The sequence below is a fragment of the Neodiprion pinetum genome, chromosome 5 (genome assembly GCF_021155775.2).
Source record: "Neodiprion pinetum isolate iyNeoPine1 chromosome 5, iyNeoPine1.2, whole genome shotgun sequence".
Taxonomy (NCBI): Eukaryota; Metazoa; Arthropoda; class Insecta; order Hymenoptera; family Diprionidae; genus Neodiprion; species Neodiprion pinetum.
In genome coordinates, this window is record NC_060236.1 from 7,932,111 (window position 1) to 7,950,595 (window position 18,485).

Sequence of the window (18,485 nt, forward strand, 5' to 3'; positions counted from 1 at the left end):
CGTAAGTCGTTGTCAACACTCGAGATAGCAGCAGTCTTTCCGTCGTCCATATTGTAACCGTGATCTAACTGCGGAGCTGTATGGAAGCAGCTAACGAATTTATTTGTGAATTAATTGAGAAATTGATAATTTTCACCATTTAATCATGGCTCGTAATTTTCAAAGTTTATTGAGAACTACTTTAAATGTGTTCAACAAGAGTATTACACAAAATATTTGTGTCAGTGGTAAGCACTATTTTCACTACAACCTTAACTTACAATAACGCTGTTAATTTTCCGATAAAAACCGACGATTGAAAAAAAGGTTCATTAATAAATTTTATATTCGCTGAGGAATATAAAATATTTTTATATATGCACTCAAACCCCACATCAAGCTTAAATTTCGTTGTTGTTATCTATTTAACGATCTAGACCTAACTTCCGCCGGTCGAATGCCGGGTTTTCGTTGGGAAATTTTTCTTACTTGTATTTTTTCTGTATACTTACGTTTAAATTTGAAAACGCATTGGTAATTTTATGAATTTGGATTTAAGGTACAAGAACACTGTACGCAGCTACAGTGTTAGGATTGGACAGTTATCAAAAACAACGTGAGAATGTTGAGCAGCAATTTCTTAGCATGAGCGATAAATTCCGTGAGAAAATGTTATCCTTTGTTGATGGGGAGTCGAAGAACATGGTATTCACAGAAGATCTGAAGAATATGTTACATTTAGCAAACGATAATCCGACTGACTTGGAACTGCTTTCGAAAATGTTAATCAAATTTAACAAACAGAATAAGGAATTGAGATTTGGCTCATTTGTATTTGGACCCGTCGTTATGCGTACTTATTATTACTTAGACAAAACCGATGAAGCGTTGGCTGCCTTCAATAATCCTGAATTGGAAGGATTTTTCAATCAAGTAGTCAGCTGTCAGATCCTAATGGATTTGTTGTACAATCATGGAAGATATGCTGAAATCAGACAAGTATTTGATACTATTGAGTCCAAGAACATCCTGGGTACTAGTTTCCCAAAAGATGTTATCGTCTTAGTTTTTGCAGCGTGTTACAAAGAGGTAGGCAACTTTCATAGATGAGTCACTTGCTGTGTTCGATAGTATATTTTTGTCACAGAAGAACTTTGTCTTTTCAGAAAATTTATCCTTCACTAGTTCTACAATCACAGTATCGATGCTCTGCATGTATCATTAACAGGTGTACTTTAATTTTGTTTCAGAACTCTAGCGAGAGTTTCGAGTATGCTTTGAACTGTTATCAAAAATTAAAAATGAGGGGTAACTACTTAGTCCGTAGAGCTGCCACATTCTTTGCAGGACTTGCCTTGAAACAAGGAAGACCCGAAATCACAGCAGAGGTTATGTTTAATGAAAAACAATTCAATTATGTCTCGGTCAGACTCCTCAAGGTTGCAGCTCTGTCGGATCTTGACAGGCTCGACGATGTATTGCCAATACTGAGAAATTCCCTGAGTAATGACCGCATATCTCAGATCAAGCATCTTTACCCGATAGAAGTGGTACGTGATTATTGTATTTCTGATCTACTAGATACTTGACTCATCATTGTATTTATTTATTTAGTTGGATAAAGTGGAGAAAGCCATAGAGAGAGCACAGTTAGACAAGAATGATCCCATGGTGACTGTAGTCAGGCAATTAAAGTCAAACGATCACATCGAAACAAAAGTGAGTAGACTTTAACTCTAGATTAAACCTATCTGATTAATATTCATTATGTTTTTGATAAAAAAATTTCCAATTTGGACGACAAATTGTGTTTAATAATATGTTGTATGTAAATCGTGCTGTTCAAGTCGTCAGATACTCTGATCTGTTAATTATGATTACGAATTTATAGCTAAATATTATTTTTCACATTTAATTGCAGACATTGGATGACGTTCTTTGTACGACAATAATTGGTCGCATTAAGGATCAAGGGCAGTACAAAACTCCTGCAAATTTCAGAACTAGAGCATATAACCCAAGTGAAAGAACACGTAGACCATACAACGAATATCAACGGACTGGTTTGAAAGACCTAGTTTAGAAGTGGAACGGAACTTGGAGCATAAAACATTACAATTCGTGTAATTAGTGACGACATAATATAAAAATCACAATCGAATGTAAACCTTATGCAATACAAGTCGTTAGTAACTCATAGTTTCTCTGTTTAGACCGTTAATACAGATTTATAGGATATCCAACGTACCAAAACTGGTGAAATCTTCCTTTACTTCAGGATATTTCCTTTAGTTGATTGCATACAGAAAAATTAAATTCATCGAATAGTTTTACCAATACACAACTTATCCTGATATTACGATTCGGTCAGCCATAAGACTAGCCTTTCTTTCGTTGTTTGATAACCATTGAGCCATGGGTCTGGTCATTGCAAAACGCCGTCGTATGATGGAAATTAACACCGTCATCCAATGAGCGCTTGGACTAGAATCTTTGAAATTCGATCTGAAATGGAGGGAAAATTTCTACATATAAGGTTTGTTATGTGTAGCAAATATTAGGTATATCAGGACTTCCAACGCCCGGAGTAAAGCAAAATAGTGGCATTAGTATCATCAATTACGAAAAATAGTTGCACAAATAGTGTCACCCCAGGCCATCTACAGTTACCTTTATTGAGAATAATTTATACTTTAAGGATCTAACAGGGTGGTAACAAACCGGTAAAACCGGGAATAGTCAGTGAATTTTGTCTATCGGGAAAAGTTAGGGAATTATGATGGACCATAGGGAAAAAGACACTTTTTTTATAAATCGTTTTCAAACTTCAGTTATGCTTAGTAAATTCAGTTAAGCTAACTTTCGGAAATGGTATCATTCAATTTCTAATTATTTGTGTGAAACGAAGGAATCCAAATTTATATATTCAAGGTGCACAACTTCTGGACCTTTTGGTTGTAAGATTTCCCCAACATTACCTAAGTTTTGTGGGAAAACGTCAGGAAATCCTGAATTATTTGACGGCAAAAATCAGGGAATTTTATTTGAGCAAAATTGTCAACACCCTATCTAACAATAATGTAATAAACCAACCTTTTTAAATTCAGAAATCAAATGAGAAAAATTAAAGTCGTGGTAAAGCGTAAAATATTTTTATAAAAAACTGATTCAATAATCATGAAATACTGAAGAAGTTATATACGATTTGTTCTATGTTAAGCGGGAGACTTTTATGACACGGGACTTAGAATTTTCCATAAATTTTTTTATTTAATCATTCTACGAAACGTGAATTGTTTAAGCAATTTCAAATTTTTTCTTCCAAGTTAATATATTGGAAATTGCACGGGATAAGTTGAACAAAAAGCGGTTATGAATCAAAATTTCAAGTGGGTATATTTGGCTTGAAAGGCCTCAGCTGCGTATGATCTGTGTCATACCATGCCGCAGCACTTTTAAGTCAATCACTGTTTTAAAATAATTGAAGATATAAATATTTTAAAGAGTGTTTTTTCGATTTTTGAATTTTTATGCTAAACTTCAACATTGTTTAACTTCCAAAATATTCAAGTAAAGAAAAGTTGATTTGCAGATTCCATGGCATCAGTGAAACAATTGCAGAAGAATAGGAAACATCGAGGCCAACTTTTCATTTATTTCACATGCAGCTGTCACCGATGCTAGAAGCATGTGATTTTTTACCATGTGATACGACATCTTTTCATTTTTAAAGAAAAAATAATAATTACCGTGGAAGAAGTGCTGCAACCAATGTAGCCCAACTTTCCGCCATATAGGGAAATGAGTATATTGTCTTTTCACTAGATTTCAATCCTTTATCACCCAGGCCTGAAACAAGATGACTAATCGATGAGGTACAGCTCACTTTTGCCACGGTATCTGTACAATTTTTTCGGCCCAAATATAGAGCCTTCTCTGCACTGTTACCAATGATTTTTGGCTCTGACTCAGGCAACAAACGCACCAATGATACCCATGATTCGACATCACCTAGCATTGAAACAAACATCCAACTAACAATCGTTCAAAAATTGTTAAAATTCGATCGCTAGGTATTTACTTACCAGGATGTCTGTGTGCAGCTTTACTCAATACTCTAATAGCAGTTTTACGGTCATCTTGAACAACATGCGCGTAAGCGGAGAGCAAAGTAATATGATTTCTGTGTTCTGGATGATCCTGATATGGCTTCAACTCCTTCAGAACCAAGGCAGTCAAGTTAATGTCTTGATGAAGTAATCCGAGTGCAGCTGCGGCAAGGAGTCCGGAAACGGTTGGCGGTTGAATTCGAATGCATTGGAAAAGTAGAGTCTTTGCATCATCAACGCCTTGAAACATGTAGGCCATAGCTGCCATCGCGCAAAGTACATGCGCCTTATCTGAGCCATCACCTGCTAGCCAATGCAAGGCTGCTTCGTAAGCACCATAAGATTCTTCGTATCTCTCGGCTACTTACAACAAGAAAATTGTTTTAGCAGCACTTAAGAGGAGGTGAAAAGGGGATAATTTTTTTGTAATGGTGACCTATTCAACAGGTAACAGGAAACGATACTAGTTTTTCATTTCAAGTAAGTTACAACCAAAAATTGTAAATACTTCAATAGAAATGGTCACATGCCATGAGATTGCCTACTTTAATTACAAGCTCGAAATAGCATATTCGAGAATTGAGAAAACTGCAGAAAGAACAGACAAACTTTTCCTGTGATCGTATAGATCGAATGATGCATACCTTTGAATAACGAAAGAGCAAGCTGACAGTGGGAATTGAAATCAGCATTTTTTATACCCTGACAAAGTTGAACAGCTTCATCAAATTTATTGAGCTGTACCAAACTGCGCGATAAGTTAACACGCAAGGAGTCTTTCTCATTATCTTTGGTGGCTAATTTTAAAGCCAATGTAAATGCCCTGACTGCAGGGTTATACAATTTTTGGCGCTCTAGTAATAAACCATGAGCATTCAAGGCATAGGGATCATCAGGAACATGTTCTGTAAAAATTTAATTTATAATCTTATTCCATAATTACATAAATTCCTTAGAATAGCTAGTCAATAATAGTAATTGACTTACCGAGGTACCAATTTATCCCGTCCATTGCCACAGATACCGCATGCATATTTTCAATTGTGTATATATAGAGAGGATCTTTTTTTGCTTCGGAGTTTAAAAGAGTTGTTAAAACCCAATGAGTGTAACCCAATGCAGCCTGATTGTGATACCCTAACTGCGTAGTGTGCCTGAACAGATCCATAGCTTCTTTTCTAGTCATTTTCTCAGCAATTAGAGCCTGACCTATCCAACTATTGTTATACCCAGGATCGACTCGTTGAGCTCGTGAAAATGCTTCGTTTGCCCTATAAGGATCGCCTTGAAGTTAAGGGAATAGAAATAGCGAGTTTTTAAAATTGAAATATTTTTTGGTTAACCGGTGTCAAACACGAAAAATATATACCCAAATGTAGATACAGAGTTCCTAAGTTACTCCAAGCTACAGGATTTTGCAATTCCATGTCAATCGCCATCACGTAACAATGCTGTGAAAGGGCGTAATTCTTAATTTCATGTGTCATGCAGATCACACCCAATAGATTCCAATGCATCCAAGAAGATGGTGCTATTTTTATAGCTTGCTTAGCAGCTGCTACAGCTTTATTAGCCACGTCATGACGATCGGAGACTGAATTCATTTTCAACTGTGATAAATAACAGGATGCCAAATCATGCCAAAGTAATGCAGAAACTGGTGATAAACTTAATGCACGGCAGTATGACCTAGAAACAAGGTGATATTATAAATATTTACAAAATCCTTTCATAGTTTAAGACTTCAAATAGCTCTCTGTATTATAAAAATATGTCACATAGATGCCATGAAAACGGTGGTAAAGGCAGAGATTATATTATGAAGACTATTTATCTCACGGAAATTCCAAGTCTCTTTACTTAAAATTAGAAAATTGATTATTACTTTATGGACAATGAGAATATATCAGCTCTTTCAATTGTTACATGCTGTTCTTGAGTTTGAGATTTGACTAGGCCAGCAGTAATTTTCATGAAGCAATACTTCTTTGGTAAAGTTGCTATTTGGTAACAAGCATCACCCAATAGTTTCCAAATGCAAGAAATCCCACTATTTTCTGTGATAGCTGTAGTCAAGTAGTCAGCAGCTAGTTCTGCATTTTCTCTTGATCGACCCAGCAGTTGTTTACAAGCATATTCTTTAGACAAGCCAAGTAATGTTTCTGCTAGTCCTTTTAATGCTGGGATATAGCTCTGTTCAGACAGTAAGACTTGCTCGAAATCTTTTTTGGCTTCTATAAATTGACTCAGTATCTAAAAGAGTATATTGGTTGAAACTGGTGCAAAAATCGTATAGCTCGAAGAATTAACTCGTGATAACTACCAGTTTAATGTTAGCTATTTGTATCATGGGATATAAAGATCCAGGAATCAGTTCCAAGGCACGGTGGTATGATTTGAGTGCTGATGCATGAGCTCCTCTTTCCAAGTATGCATCAGCCAAAATCTCCCAGCAATGGCTGTAGAAAAATAAAATGAACCAGATACTCATATCCGTGATCACAATATTTCTAACTTACTTGTCATTCGGATTGCTCCTTATAACATTACGCAATGAGTTTATTGCCTGCTCAGGTTCTCCCTGGTCTAAATAATGCAAGCCCAATTGAAGCCAAGCCCACTTAGGTCCCCCTCCGTACATTGTTACACGCTGCAGCAACTGCATGTTTGCTTCCTATAGAACATATAAAAACATTCTGTTATACATGCATCTCAATACCTGATACGGTTTCAGAAGAAATTTCAGCCTGCTTTGGTGATGTGTTGTTCATAGGAATATACTTACACTGTTTTTCAAGAGCCTGAAAGCTGTACTAAGACCGATTCCTGCTTCTTCAGAGGCTGGATTGATTTGCAAGGCTTTTTGATAACATTTTCGACACCGTTCCAAGTCTTTGCCATATCGTTGATAGTAGTGACCCAAATAAACCAAGCACTCCCAGTTGTAAGGATCGGCATGAATGCCTTTCAGAAATGCCATTTGGCTGTGATTGTAGTCACCCATTTCCCAATGAATTTTTCCCAGCACCAACCACGCTTCCGAGTTCTCTAAAGCCGAGCCAAGAACATCTGCAGCTTCATCTAATTTTTTTTGGTTTTTTAAGGCAATCGCTTTAAGGACGGTAGCTTCGACTTTTGTTTCCGAGTAATTTTCAAGTTCCTTCAACAAGTCATTTGCCTTTGGATCCTCAAGTTGAACACGCACACGTGCCAATATTAATTTAAATTTGTGCGAAGACGAATCTCTGCTGATTCTCTGGCAAGTGAATATTTACAAATTTTCAATTAATCCCTCATTTGCCGAATACAAAAAGCTGACATTGCTAAAATTTGACTAAGTCAAAACTCACATCTTCAATCATTTCCATAGAAATAGTCGAGTCTTTTGAATTTGCAGTTCGACTTATTGCCTCGAACATAGCAAGTTGTATCTTCAGCTCTATCTTGCATGGAGTGTCAGGTTTTATTAATTGGTTAGCGCGGGCAGCTGCCCTTTCAGCTTCCTCAAAACAATAGAGTTTTAAATTAACTTCCGCTAAAGCCACCCACGGGTGCAACCAGTTTGGTTTAAGAAAAACGACGTGATTTAAAGTGTCCCTTGCCTCAATGAAATTAGCACTTTGGTATAAATTTACTGCTTTAGCCATCGCTGCCATACTTGAATCGGCGTTCAGAACTTGTAGTGTTTCATAAAATGGTGTTATTTCTATACCATTGCATGAACCATTTAAAATACTTTTCTCTGAATACACTCGACAAATCCATTCTGAGAATAAAGAGTGCAATTAAAGTAAAGAAAATTACAGCAGGGGTGAAAAGTTGTAAATAAATTTTATCAATACGAACAGTTCCCTATGCACCTACCCAACGGATATGTGTCATCAGAAAACTCTTTGTGCATACTAGCAGCTTCTGTAAGTAAAGCATCTAATTTTCCGATATTATACAGAATTTTCAAATATTTTCTGTAATATTCTTGCCTATTAGTTACATTGACATCTTTGCACACCTTTGCAAGTGTATCTTCTAACAGAGTAGAATATTCCTTTAAATCTTTTGGATACTGAGTTAAAATCTTCGCCAAGCTAGAACTGATTATTCTTACTCTATCTTCGCTCAACATTTCTCTCTCTTTAAGCTGGTTAAAAGTTGATATAACTTGTGCCAAGGCTGTATCATCTTGTATTTGTAATACAAGATCCACAATTTTGTTGATTGTGGGAGAAAACTTTGCAGAATCGCTAAAAATAATTGAGTAAATAAGTTTTGTTCAATTAACTCTTATCAAACACAAAATTAAGGTAGTTCTGAATTTTGTTCAGATATGAAAAATTGTTAATAAAAATTACCTATCGACCTGCAACAGTTTGCTGTGAGCTGTGATCAGTTCCAGCAGCGCAGAATGGTTACTTGGTTCTCGCTCGTAAAATGCAACTAAACCTTGCCAGGCCAAAGTGTTATTGGGCTGAAGTTCTGCTGCCTTTTTGAGAGCTAACGGAGCTTGAGATCTCAGTTCTTCTACTTCCTGCATAGCGGCCCCAAGCAGGACTAGTGCTACGTAATTCTGTTTATCCTCCTTAAGGATGGTTTTACATCTTTTTATAGCTTCCTTGAATTCTTTTTGCTTGATCAATTCCCGAGCCTCTTTCAATCCCAATTTCATCACTTTCGACATATTGATGTCTGAAAAAATTGGTGAGATTCTGAGCTTGACTAAATAATCATTGTGAACTTGATTAATTGAAAGATTTGTGAATTTCTCACACATTTTCTTAGGCAACTTCAAACAAGGAAAGGTAAAAGAACGGACAATATCTTGTAGAAGCAATTGCAGTAGTGTTTATATTTATGTGATCGGATATCTTTAATTTATTGTGGTACATACCCGCGCTTATTTACAAGAATATTCGAATTTACATAGATGCGGTAGTCTTCAATGAGAATTTTTGCAGTTCTGTTCAACGAGATATTTTATTCCGGTTCCATCATTCTTGTTTAATGACTGATCTGTTTTTGAAACTTGATTTTATATCAAGACATAACCACAAGTCCGCAATTACGTATACTGTAGATTTTCAGTACTGACAGTACGGTCAGTCGATTTCCGAATACGCCCTAAAAAATTGTACGCGTTTTGTCTCCGTTTTTTAGTTCCTCTACGTGGCGCTAGTAGACTTCTGACACGCTCGCTGCCCTTGCTAAGGCTGAACCCGCGTAAGCTTGTCAGACTACTACTAGCGCCACTAGTGGTGGAGATTGGCGGCAGAATCGAGAGACATTTTGCGAACCACTTTTAGCAGCGTGTGTCAGGGGGCTGGTCTTACACACAGGTCGGGGAACTCTGGTGATGGGACTGGGGGTAGGCTGTGCGAGAGAGATGGAAATAGGTTGTTGACCGTCTGTGGTTTTGAAATTCCTTTCCGTCTCTTTCGCACAGCCTGAATCCCTCGATAGCAGCAACACTCGTGGTCACTAGGCGAAACGGCCGGTGCTTCAATAGAGGACACCCCCACCACTGAAATTTTCAGCGAGTTTGAAGACCCGTATATAAGATTGTGCGTCAGAGTCACGGGTCAGAGTGTCAAATTCGTCGGCTGATGAAGATAGAAATTCTCATTGGAGCACCCAAGGCGCGGGGGCAACGGCAGCGGCCTATACTTACCGACTCACTAATGAGCGGCTCGCCAAAGATTCCCCTTAAGAAACAATTATACGGTACGTTGTACGGTATGTATATGTATATGTACGTACATACATACTTAAATTCTCCACAAATTCGGCGATTTTTGGAAATTCGCGAAACATCTAGCGGCTTCCGAAATGCGTTTTTGTTTGTTTATATTTTCTCGAGAACCATGTGAATAATAAAAGCTGGAGAGCAATTAAGAACAATTTCAAAACAATTATTAGGTGTAAAAATTTTTAATAAATTGTAGGGTCGCAGGCCGATGTACACGTCAGTATTCAACCGGCTATCTTGGGCAATCTTCAATCATCCTCTTTGTGGGCAACGTTACAGACAATAATAGTCTGGAGTACAACAGCGCACGCGTGATCAAAAGCATTAGATATATTAACCCTTTGCTCCCTTTATATTTTCCCGCTCTTTCTGATCGAACGACGATCTCGCCAGAAAAAATATCTGGATTACTCCAGGAATATAAGCTCCATGAATACGACCGGTTAAAAAGTTGCGCTACACGTGGACATATAGGTAATTGAATACAAAGCCGGCATCTGTCAACAGTGTCGTTGATGAGCGCTTTTGACCGTTGATACGAATCATAACGCTTTCGAATTTGGGAATTTCGAATGAAAGTACTTTTAATGTCGAATTTTATTACAAAAACCAGTTGCTTTGCGAAACTTCAATGTCGAAAGTATTTCCGTTAGAAATTCTTAAATTTGAAGGCGTTATGATGGAAAAGGTCCGTTTGAACGTCACCCGATAGGACACCAGCATTATTGGGCAACAAAAAAATCGGAAGCTGTATTGGACACGAGATTTATCGGACACAGCCCGATTGGACACTAACTGAGCCTTCAATTAATATTGTAACATATAATGAAGTTTTCAAGTTTCACTGCGCCATTGACGCGATAATGTGATACCTTTCAGTTCTGAAAAAATCGAACGTGTACTAAAATATTAATTTTATTGTATTGATCATATTAATTTCCTTTTCAGATTAACGCACTAGTTTTTTTTTCTAGTACATACAATGAAGAGGATAAGATAATTTATGCTAACGGAATATTGACTTGAATACAATTCTCAGTAGATAATTGTTATTGATTGAAACAATCTTCCCTACGACCATTGAAGCGTTTATGATGTTAGGGTTCAACACCTTATGTTTTCAGTGTATGTTTTTCATTTTTTATTTTGCTATTCGTACCCTTGTCTACTTCACCTAATCAGTACATTTTTGTCTTTTTCAGAAAATTTAATTTCTCTTTTACCTATTTAAGCTAATAATTTTTTTCTTACAGGTTGTTGAAGTTAGTTTTTTCACTACACTGAAAGGAAGAAAGTGTCCAACCCAAGAACACATAGGTATGTTTTATTATTTATTCTCTCTGCCAGTGCATTGATAAATAATGGTGTTCGTTTTCCGAAATTGTTAAATCGGGGCCCACATTATTTGACAAGTACATGCATTTTTTATATCTCTTCATACAATAGATTAATGTTCAGTAACTCCATGTGGTTAGATCCTCATTTGACACAGATTGTATTAATTGTTGCGGATGTTAGAAATTTACTAAAAAATACTAGGTAACCATTAACAATCGATTTTTATTAAAATTTATTGTCCATATTATAGATCGGGTAGAATATTTATTGGTAAATCAAGAAACAGGGTGACGCGGTATGAAGATGTTTTTTAGAATTCCAAAAAACCACTGCAATAGCAATTTACTATGATAAATATACTTTGAATTGTCCACTGTTTTCGTGATGCTAAATACGGATCGGGTACCTACATGCGTATGGAGTCGAAAATTACTTCGAACAGTTTATTTTGGATAAGTGTTATTTCCGTAGTAACGGCTGCGATTATTTATTGCATATCTTTTCTAAAAAGTTTTTTAACATGCTGACCTTTCACGCGATTGCTTGAAGATACCGTATTTTTTCTACATACAACCGTGCACGCTTAACGCTGTAACCTTCAGCTGTTTATATGCCTTTACCTTCAAATGGAGAGCTTACAGAAGCGTTGAAAAAAATATGCGCGATTGCAAACGAAGAAAGAATTTTAGAATGTAGACAATAAGACGAGGGTATTTACAAATAATGGTGGCAACAAATTTTACAAAATTTTAACAAATTTATTCATCGACATGACGTAAAAATGTAGTTATAGATTGAGAAAATTGTTAGCCTATTTCATTGTTCGGTGACCAATTGTAGCACACAGGTAATAAAACTTGGTCATTTCAACGACGCTACAATGGCATTTCTAATCATAAATGATTTATGCATCAGGCCTCAGTAGACGTGTTGAGCTTGGGACATTTATTACACCAGTTAGTAGCTCAAGGTTTAATCAGTTGCATCCTCTTTAGCAACTGCAAACGGCTCTTCGATAGTTTCAGCACCAGAATCAGCTATCTTCACTTCCTTAGATGGTTTGTCACGACTGTCCGTACTCAAGTTCTCGATTTTCCTCACGACATCCTGGACAGCAAAAAGTTGAATCAAACGATATTCACAAATTTTTTCTGTAACCGCATACGATATTCGAAATTTCTGTTACATTGATAGTTCTGAAGTATTTCGAAAATGTAATAACAATATACAAAAAGTTCCTACAACTTTCATTTGATTTTTCACATGGTATTTCATAAAGCGTTGTGTGAGTAAATAATGTGCATTGAATGTTAGTAGTCTTCTGAACAAGTTGATCTAAGAACTTGAAAGTATATAGTCTTGCTAGGTTGATTATTAGATTTGATTGACTATTTCAAACGAGTTTATGGAATGTCTCGCTCATTAAAACAGACTGACCACACTTGTTCTTAATTCTATCAATTGTAATGATGAAAAGTTGATCATTTTGCTAAGAAGCCTTGGCCGTCTACAGTTCATAATATTTCTCCAAGTGGCAAGTCTGAAGGAATCTATTGTATAAAAATTTATAAATAAAGTGATTAAGCTAAGTATGCTATAAAACAGAATAATATGAACTAACCATTCCCTTAATTACTTTTCCAAAAACGACATGTCTTCCATCGAGCCAAGGGGTTTGCTTGACGGTGATGAAGAATTGTGAGCCATTTGTGTCTTTGCCGGCATTGGCCATGGACAACCATCCAGCACCGTAATGCTTGAGCTTGAAGTTTTCATCAGCAAAACGTTCTCCGTAAATACTGCGTCCTGTTTCGGCATCATGTAACAAATGAAAACTGTAAATTTTGAAAAGAAGGTTGGCTATAATTCGAAGCTTTGAAGAATTTACTACGAACCGCCGGTTCCGTCTCCTTTTGTGAAGTCACCACCTTGGATCATGAAGTCACGGATTACCCTGTGGAATTTGCTTCCCTTGTAACCTTCTCCTTCAGGTTTTTTTGCAAGCTCGGCGAAGTTTGCTACGGTCTTTGGAACAGTTTTACCAAACAAACCAATCTCGATTCTTCCAGCTGGTTCACCGCCAATTTCTATGTCAAACCATACCTAAAACAATAGATATTCTTAATTAGCAATCACATAAACCTCAAGTAAAAATAGAATAATAAACAATTATGTGCGTTTCCGCAAGGAAATATTTTTTCACTGCTTCCAACAAAGTTGACGCCCGAAGGATATTATTCCGAAACTTGATGAATTAAAAAAAGAAAGAATATTAAGAGCAAACAATCATTGGGCGTCTCTCTCGTTTTGTCTTTGTCATTATTTTTCTGTGCGGGCATGTGACGATTATAAAGAAAAATATTGAGAGTTGAAAAAAAAAGTGAAGCAATCTATTCGAATCTATTTATTTCGAAGGATCGTATCATCATTGTTATTTGGTAATGCATAGTTGTTGAACTTTTTTCTTTGTATCCCCGTGCCGACATATTTCAACAAACTCGTATCCCTTACCTTATCTGTAACTTTGGGTCCTTTTGGGGTGTCGGCGGTACTCCCAGAACATGAAATCAGCCATACGAGGCCGAAGATTAGTAGGAGTTTCATTATTTATTAATGAGAATAACGAATCGAGATGTAAAGGAATGTCAGGACGGAGCGGCGGAGAACCGGGAGAACCGAGGACGAGGGATACCGACCTAAACTGACAACGGATCTTGACGCAGATCCGACAAAAGCAATAGGTGGTCTGCTCTGATTGGCTGAGCATTTGCCACGTATATTACAGGAGAGAGGTGCCGCTTTGAAACGAAGGCTTCTCTACTCTGGAGAAATATTTTTTAGTCGTGCTGCCGTATTTTCGTCGATATACGTATGTATGTACGTGCATACGTACGTAAATACATACACACGGCAACTGATCACTGTTTTACGATGAGAATGAATAAATATTATGCGTCATTTAACAGTTTAAATCTCAGGCGAAGGTATCGAAGAGAGCAAAAAACATGGTTTACCGTTTCTATTGAAGAAAAAAAAATGTACAAAATGATCAATTTCTATATTACGTCTGAACTATCGACTATATACGACGCTTCATAGTCTAGCAGCTCAACCAACTTATAAATATTTTTGATAGTCAACGCACTGTGTAGTCAAGTCATCTTAAATTCCAAAAACCTTCATATATGAATTACCTTCATGTATTCTCGGCACACAAATGAGTTATTTTTATCCCTGTATTTTCGTAAAGACTTGACTATTTGGAGCAAAAAACGTTCGTAGTATGGTTCCAGTGTGTCTTCTGTTGTTTGACACATATCTTTAGTAAATTTAATCCGATAATGAATTAATAAATTCCGATGTCCATTTTTCAAAGATCAAGTTCGAGGACGAGAGGTAAAGATAATGGCAAAGAAAAGAAACTCTTTTTATGTAACCCTATCCTGATTTACGCGTTTTTCCATGCGTGTTTTCCATAGACAAAGTACCCGTTTCTATGATGGTCGAATGAATCTGCGAATGCACATGCGCAGAGTACTGAAAAGACCACTTCTAAGTCCTCAGAGTTAAAAGTGGTCTTTTCTCTACTGGACGCATGCGCTGTCACGATCAAATCTGACATTACGCGACCCTAACCTCAATTTTGTGCTTCGCGAAAAAACGCATAACATACTTTTGTTATATGAAGAATTTAGTGCAAAAAGGAGGCAACGGTTTTATCACGTCGCGTACTTGCAATATTTATCTTCGGCTTTACCTACGACTTATATTGCAAGCTGACGCTCGGCTCGGAAAGACCGAGTTTGCCTCCTTCGTACACACTATACGATTTCCTCAAACATCTTAGTTGAAGATAAGGAAAAATTTCGGTTATAGAAATGAAAAAGAACAAACACATTTAATTGATCAGCAATTATTTTGTTTTACGATAAGCCGAGCAATACAGAATTCTTCGTGATGACTTTATGTACCTTTTGAAAGTTCGGCGTTTAAATCGTCTGCTAGCAGTAGCGATCGGTTCGGGCGCTAGCGGATACCATAGGCGGATACATGATTCATTGTCAGACGAGTTGATTTCTCGTGTACTGCGCGGTCGTGCGTTTGACCGCGGTGTTGACGAATAATTATCGAAAAAACCTGTGATATTAATTTTCTACATAACCCAACGAGCCGTTCGTGTGAATATTCCGAACCAGTAAAGGTACGTATAGACAAATTCCATAACTCGCGTATAATTTTTTTATCCCTGTGTCTGTCTGGTTATATTCATAGAAACTCAATATCGTGCGTGATGTTGAATGATGATTTTGCACAATTCGTCTAATATTCTGTGCTCCTACTTCGGTGAAATAATAAGTTCAGTTCGGCATTCTTTGTTTTACTCGCTTTTGAAAAATTCTTGCTTTGTTTATGAAAACGACCGTGACGAATCATAACATAACCAAAATCAGTCGTCAAATTTTTACCTCGTAATAACAATTTGCCGGTAACTGTTAGCCGGATTATCATAATCTACGAAAAAATAGAAGTATGGAATGTTATTACTTGACACGATGATTTACGTGTATATACAATTGCTCTTTACAATTGCATCCGACTTTTCTCTTGTCATTAGAGCACTGTCGAAATGGATAACGAAACTGTTGATAACGCTGGCAGTCAAGCTGATTTCATTCAGAATGAGCTCAACTTTGATGTTGACCTGAAAGATCCTTTAACAAAAGCTACGCTTGAAGATCACGAAGAAGATGAATGGATGGATGTACTAGGAGTTGGTCAATTGAAAAAGAAGGTAGTCAAAGCTGGACAGAAAGGAACAAGGCCAAATCGGTCAGATATTTGTAGCATTAATCTGACTGGAAAATTGGAAGATGGAACTGTCGTTGAAAAGTATGAAAAATTCACCATTCAATTGGGAGATGTCGAAGTGATACAGGTATGATACATTGGCAATTATTGAATTAAAGATATATAGAAACTGTTAACAGTCATACAAAAGTGTTTTTATGGCGTACTGGAATAATTCAATAATTTTTCTTTTATGCCAAATAATTTATATATGCATAAAACAGGGACTAGATCTGGTTATTGCATTAATGGATGTTGAAGAAGTTGCTGAAGTTGAAGTTGAAGCTCGGTTTGGTTATGGCGACCTAGGAAGGGAACCAGACATACCTGGTGGTGCTAAACTTTTTTATACTATCGAGTTGCTGTCTGTTGAAATGGAACCAGAAATTGGAACCTTGGGCATTGCTCAAAGGAAAAATATTGGGTAATCAAATGAGTTTGTAGACTTGGAAGCTAATTGACATGGCTTGATTAGGATTTTTGCAATCTTTCTCATTCCATTTTTTCTCTAAATTCATTCCCGTCGCTTTCCAACTTGGAAGAAAAAATCAAATAATATGCACTCTTACCATAAGATTATTCTGTCACTTGTATAAATGGAATGGCAATTCATGTAATCGAATATACTATTATTACTTCATAAAATATTCCACGTTGCATAGGAATAAAAAACGGGAGCGAGGAAATTGGTGGTATTCTCGAGATGAAGCATCGCTTGCAGTTCAATGCTATAGAAGAGCTTTGGATTATTTGGATGAAACTAAAGGCGGGATAAATTATCCCCAGGGTGATCAGGAAGAGTCTATAAGTAACGCAGACCTCCAAGCTTTGCTAGAAGATCGTATGAAAGTTTGTAATAACCTAGCAGCAGCGCAAATGAAAACAGAGGCATATGACGCAGCATTGAAAAGTGTGGAAAATGTCCTGAGATGTCAGCCAAAAAATGTCAAGGCGTTGTTTAGGAAAGGTAAAATTTTACAACATAAAGGGGAACGTGCTGCTGCCTATGCAATTTTGCTACAAGCTGCAAAACTGGATCCCGACTCGAAAGCAATCCAGCAAGAATTGGCTATTTTGAAAGAAAAAACAGCCAAAGATGCCAAACATGAAAAAAATTTGTACAAAAAGATGCTCGGAACAGATAAGCAAAATGGTTCGCCAAACAAAAACACCAATAATCAAAACCCAAAGACTACACCTTCCACTATAGCATGGAGTTTGATTGGAGGGGCTGTTGCTGCTATAGCAGGAGTTATAGTGTACAGGTATAACATTTTCTAAACTTAATACATCATACTCTCAATACATAACGTACATCTCACAATATTTTACTTGCTACAAAGATGGAAGCCGATGGATATCACGAATGAAAATTAGAAAAAATGTTTATGTTGGCCTTGTGTGTGTTACTCTGTACAACATGATTATTTGACTTTTATTGAATTACTTATTTTGAGAAAAAAGTCATTTTTGATGCTTTATAAGAGCCGACAGTGTCCTTGTGACAACAAATCTGATATTCTAACTTATTGAATTTTTGTTCACTTTGTCTATAATACGATATATATTTTGGTGTTTATTCTATAAGAGGTATTGATGTTACCTTAATATATTCTCGGTTTTCTTATGATTGTGGTTTACTTGCATTTATCAGAAAGAGATTTATGATTGATATCGAGAATCATATTAGCGTACCAAAAACGTAGCATTTCTTTTTCAATATTTAAAGACAAATACTTTACATGTAAAGGGATTCAGGGTTAACTCTCTAAAAAAGAAATAATTTTGTAACAAATCAAATTAGTAGCAAAACCGAACATTCCTTGAAACATCATAGATTAACAACAATTATTATAAACGAATTGTAATTAACCTTACTCTGCATGCAATCTGAATAAAACAAAGTGAAAAAAAACTTTTGATACGAGAATTATACATACAAGCGAACTAAACACTGTACGCATTGTATAGTAAACTAAAATCATTATTTTCTTCTACATTGAAAACAATGGCGTGCATTATCTGTGCACATTTGCCCTTGACAAATTTGTTATCTATCGTGTTATGTGATGCTTAAAATAATTGAATCATCATTAATAAAGGAAAATTAGCTGCAGTTGACTAAATGAATTGACAACATTAGTGCGATTGGATTTTTTGGAGATATCACTGCTTGGCGAGAAGAGTCTTGTGCAATTGCGCATATGAAACTGAGTACTCTGTGTTGCTCGAGAAGTTTTCGTTTAAAGTGGAGTTATACTGGACAACTAAACTGTCGTTAAATTCAATGTTATAGACTGACTATTGAGTGATAAAACTAATACAATACTTGTTAAATAATAGGCATCTTAGAATTAAATCAAGTGTGAATATTAATTAACCAAATAAATCATTGATTAAATTTAATCTCTGAGTATTGTACTTGTTACATTATTTTAACAGAGAAGTTTCTGGAATATTGAAGGTAATGA

General features: G+C 36.4%; 4 protein-coding genes and 1 long non-coding RNA gene across 10 annotated transcripts; 3 read left to right on the plus strand and 2 right to left on the minus strand.

Moving 5' to 3' along the window:
• Positions 1 to 14: 14 nt before the first annotated feature.
• On the plus strand, positions 15 to 2,178 carry LOC124220401 (pentatricopeptide repeat-containing protein 2, mitochondrial). The gene is made up of 5 exons (XM_046629223.2): positions 15 to 227; positions 539 to 1,068; positions 1,230 to 1,529; positions 1,594 to 1,698; positions 1,901 to 2,178. The coding sequence occupies exons 1-5, from the start codon at positions 146 to 148 to the stop codon at positions 2,060 to 2,062; spliced, it is 1,179 nt and encodes a 392-aa protein (XP_046485179.1). The 5' UTR covers positions 15 to 145; the 3' UTR covers positions 2,063 to 2,178.
• Positions 917 to 9,577, minus strand: LOC124220399 (superkiller complex protein 3). Of its 4 annotated transcripts, none has more exons than XM_046629215.2 (15): positions 9,377 to 9,574; positions 8,974 to 9,203; positions 8,438 to 8,771; positions 7,953 to 8,329; positions 7,439 to 7,854; positions 6,874 to 7,344; positions 6,608 to 6,762; positions 6,412 to 6,547; positions 5,974 to 6,341; positions 5,458 to 5,777; positions 5,076 to 5,372; positions 4,733 to 4,993; positions 4,065 to 4,448; positions 3,729 to 3,990; positions 917 to 2,484 (listed from the first exon to the last, which is right to left on the minus strand). In XM_046629215.2, the coding sequence occupies exons 3-15, from the start codon at positions 8,761 to 8,763 to the stop codon at positions 2,325 to 2,327; spliced, it is 3,933 nt and encodes a 1,310-aa protein (XP_046485171.1). In that variant the 5' UTR covers positions 8,764 to 8,771; positions 8,974 to 9,203; positions 9,377 to 9,574; the 3' UTR covers positions 917 to 2,324. The 4 variants fall into 4 exon arrangements, with proteins under 4 accessions (XP_046485171.1, XP_046485173.1, XP_046485174.1 ...); XM_069136525.1 differs by lacking the exon at positions 917 to 2,484 and adding an exon at positions 3,168 to 3,659 and having other exon boundaries at positions 9,377 to 9,577; XM_046629217.2 differs by lacking the exons at positions 5,974 to 6,341; positions 6,412 to 6,547.
• Positions 9,333 to 12,225, plus strand: LOC124220406 (uncharacterized). Of its 2 annotated transcripts, none has more exons than XR_006883592.2 (4): positions 9,333 to 9,815; positions 10,025 to 10,302; positions 10,803 to 10,953; positions 11,082 to 12,225. It is a non-coding gene; the product is annotated as an uncharacterized lncRNA (long non-coding RNA). The 2 variants fall into 2 exon arrangements; XR_006883591.2 differs by having other exon boundaries at positions 9,334 to 9,803.
• Ppib (peptidylprolyl isomerase B (cyclophilin B)) lies at positions 11,904 to 13,892 on the minus strand. The gene is made up of 4 exons (XM_046629231.2): positions 13,678 to 13,892; positions 13,062 to 13,269; positions 12,788 to 12,972; positions 11,904 to 12,273 (listed from the first exon to the last, which is right to left on the minus strand). The coding sequence occupies exons 1-4, from the start codon at positions 13,768 to 13,770 to the stop codon at positions 12,139 to 12,141; spliced, it is 621 nt and encodes a 206-aa protein (XP_046485187.1). The 5' UTR covers positions 13,771 to 13,892; the 3' UTR covers positions 11,904 to 12,138.
• Positions 13,893 to 14,800: 908 nt separating this feature from the next.
• Positions 14,801 to 18,420, plus strand: LOC124220402 (peptidyl-prolyl cis-trans isomerase FKBP8). 2 transcript variants are annotated; one of them, XM_046629224.2, is made up of 5 exons: positions 14,801 to 15,367; positions 15,782 to 16,102; positions 16,239 to 16,438; positions 16,677 to 17,279; positions 18,117 to 18,420. In XM_046629224.2, the coding sequence occupies exons 2-5, from the start codon at positions 15,794 to 15,796 to the stop codon at positions 18,133 to 18,135; spliced, it is 1,131 nt and encodes a 376-aa protein (XP_046485180.1). In that variant the 5' UTR covers positions 14,801 to 15,367; positions 15,782 to 15,793; the 3' UTR covers positions 18,136 to 18,420. The 2 variants fall into 2 exon arrangements, with proteins under 2 accessions (XP_046485180.1, XP_046485181.1); XM_046629225.1 differs by lacking the exon at positions 14,801 to 15,367 and adding an exon at positions 15,407 to 15,694.
• Positions 18,421 to 18,485: the final 65 nt, after the last annotated feature.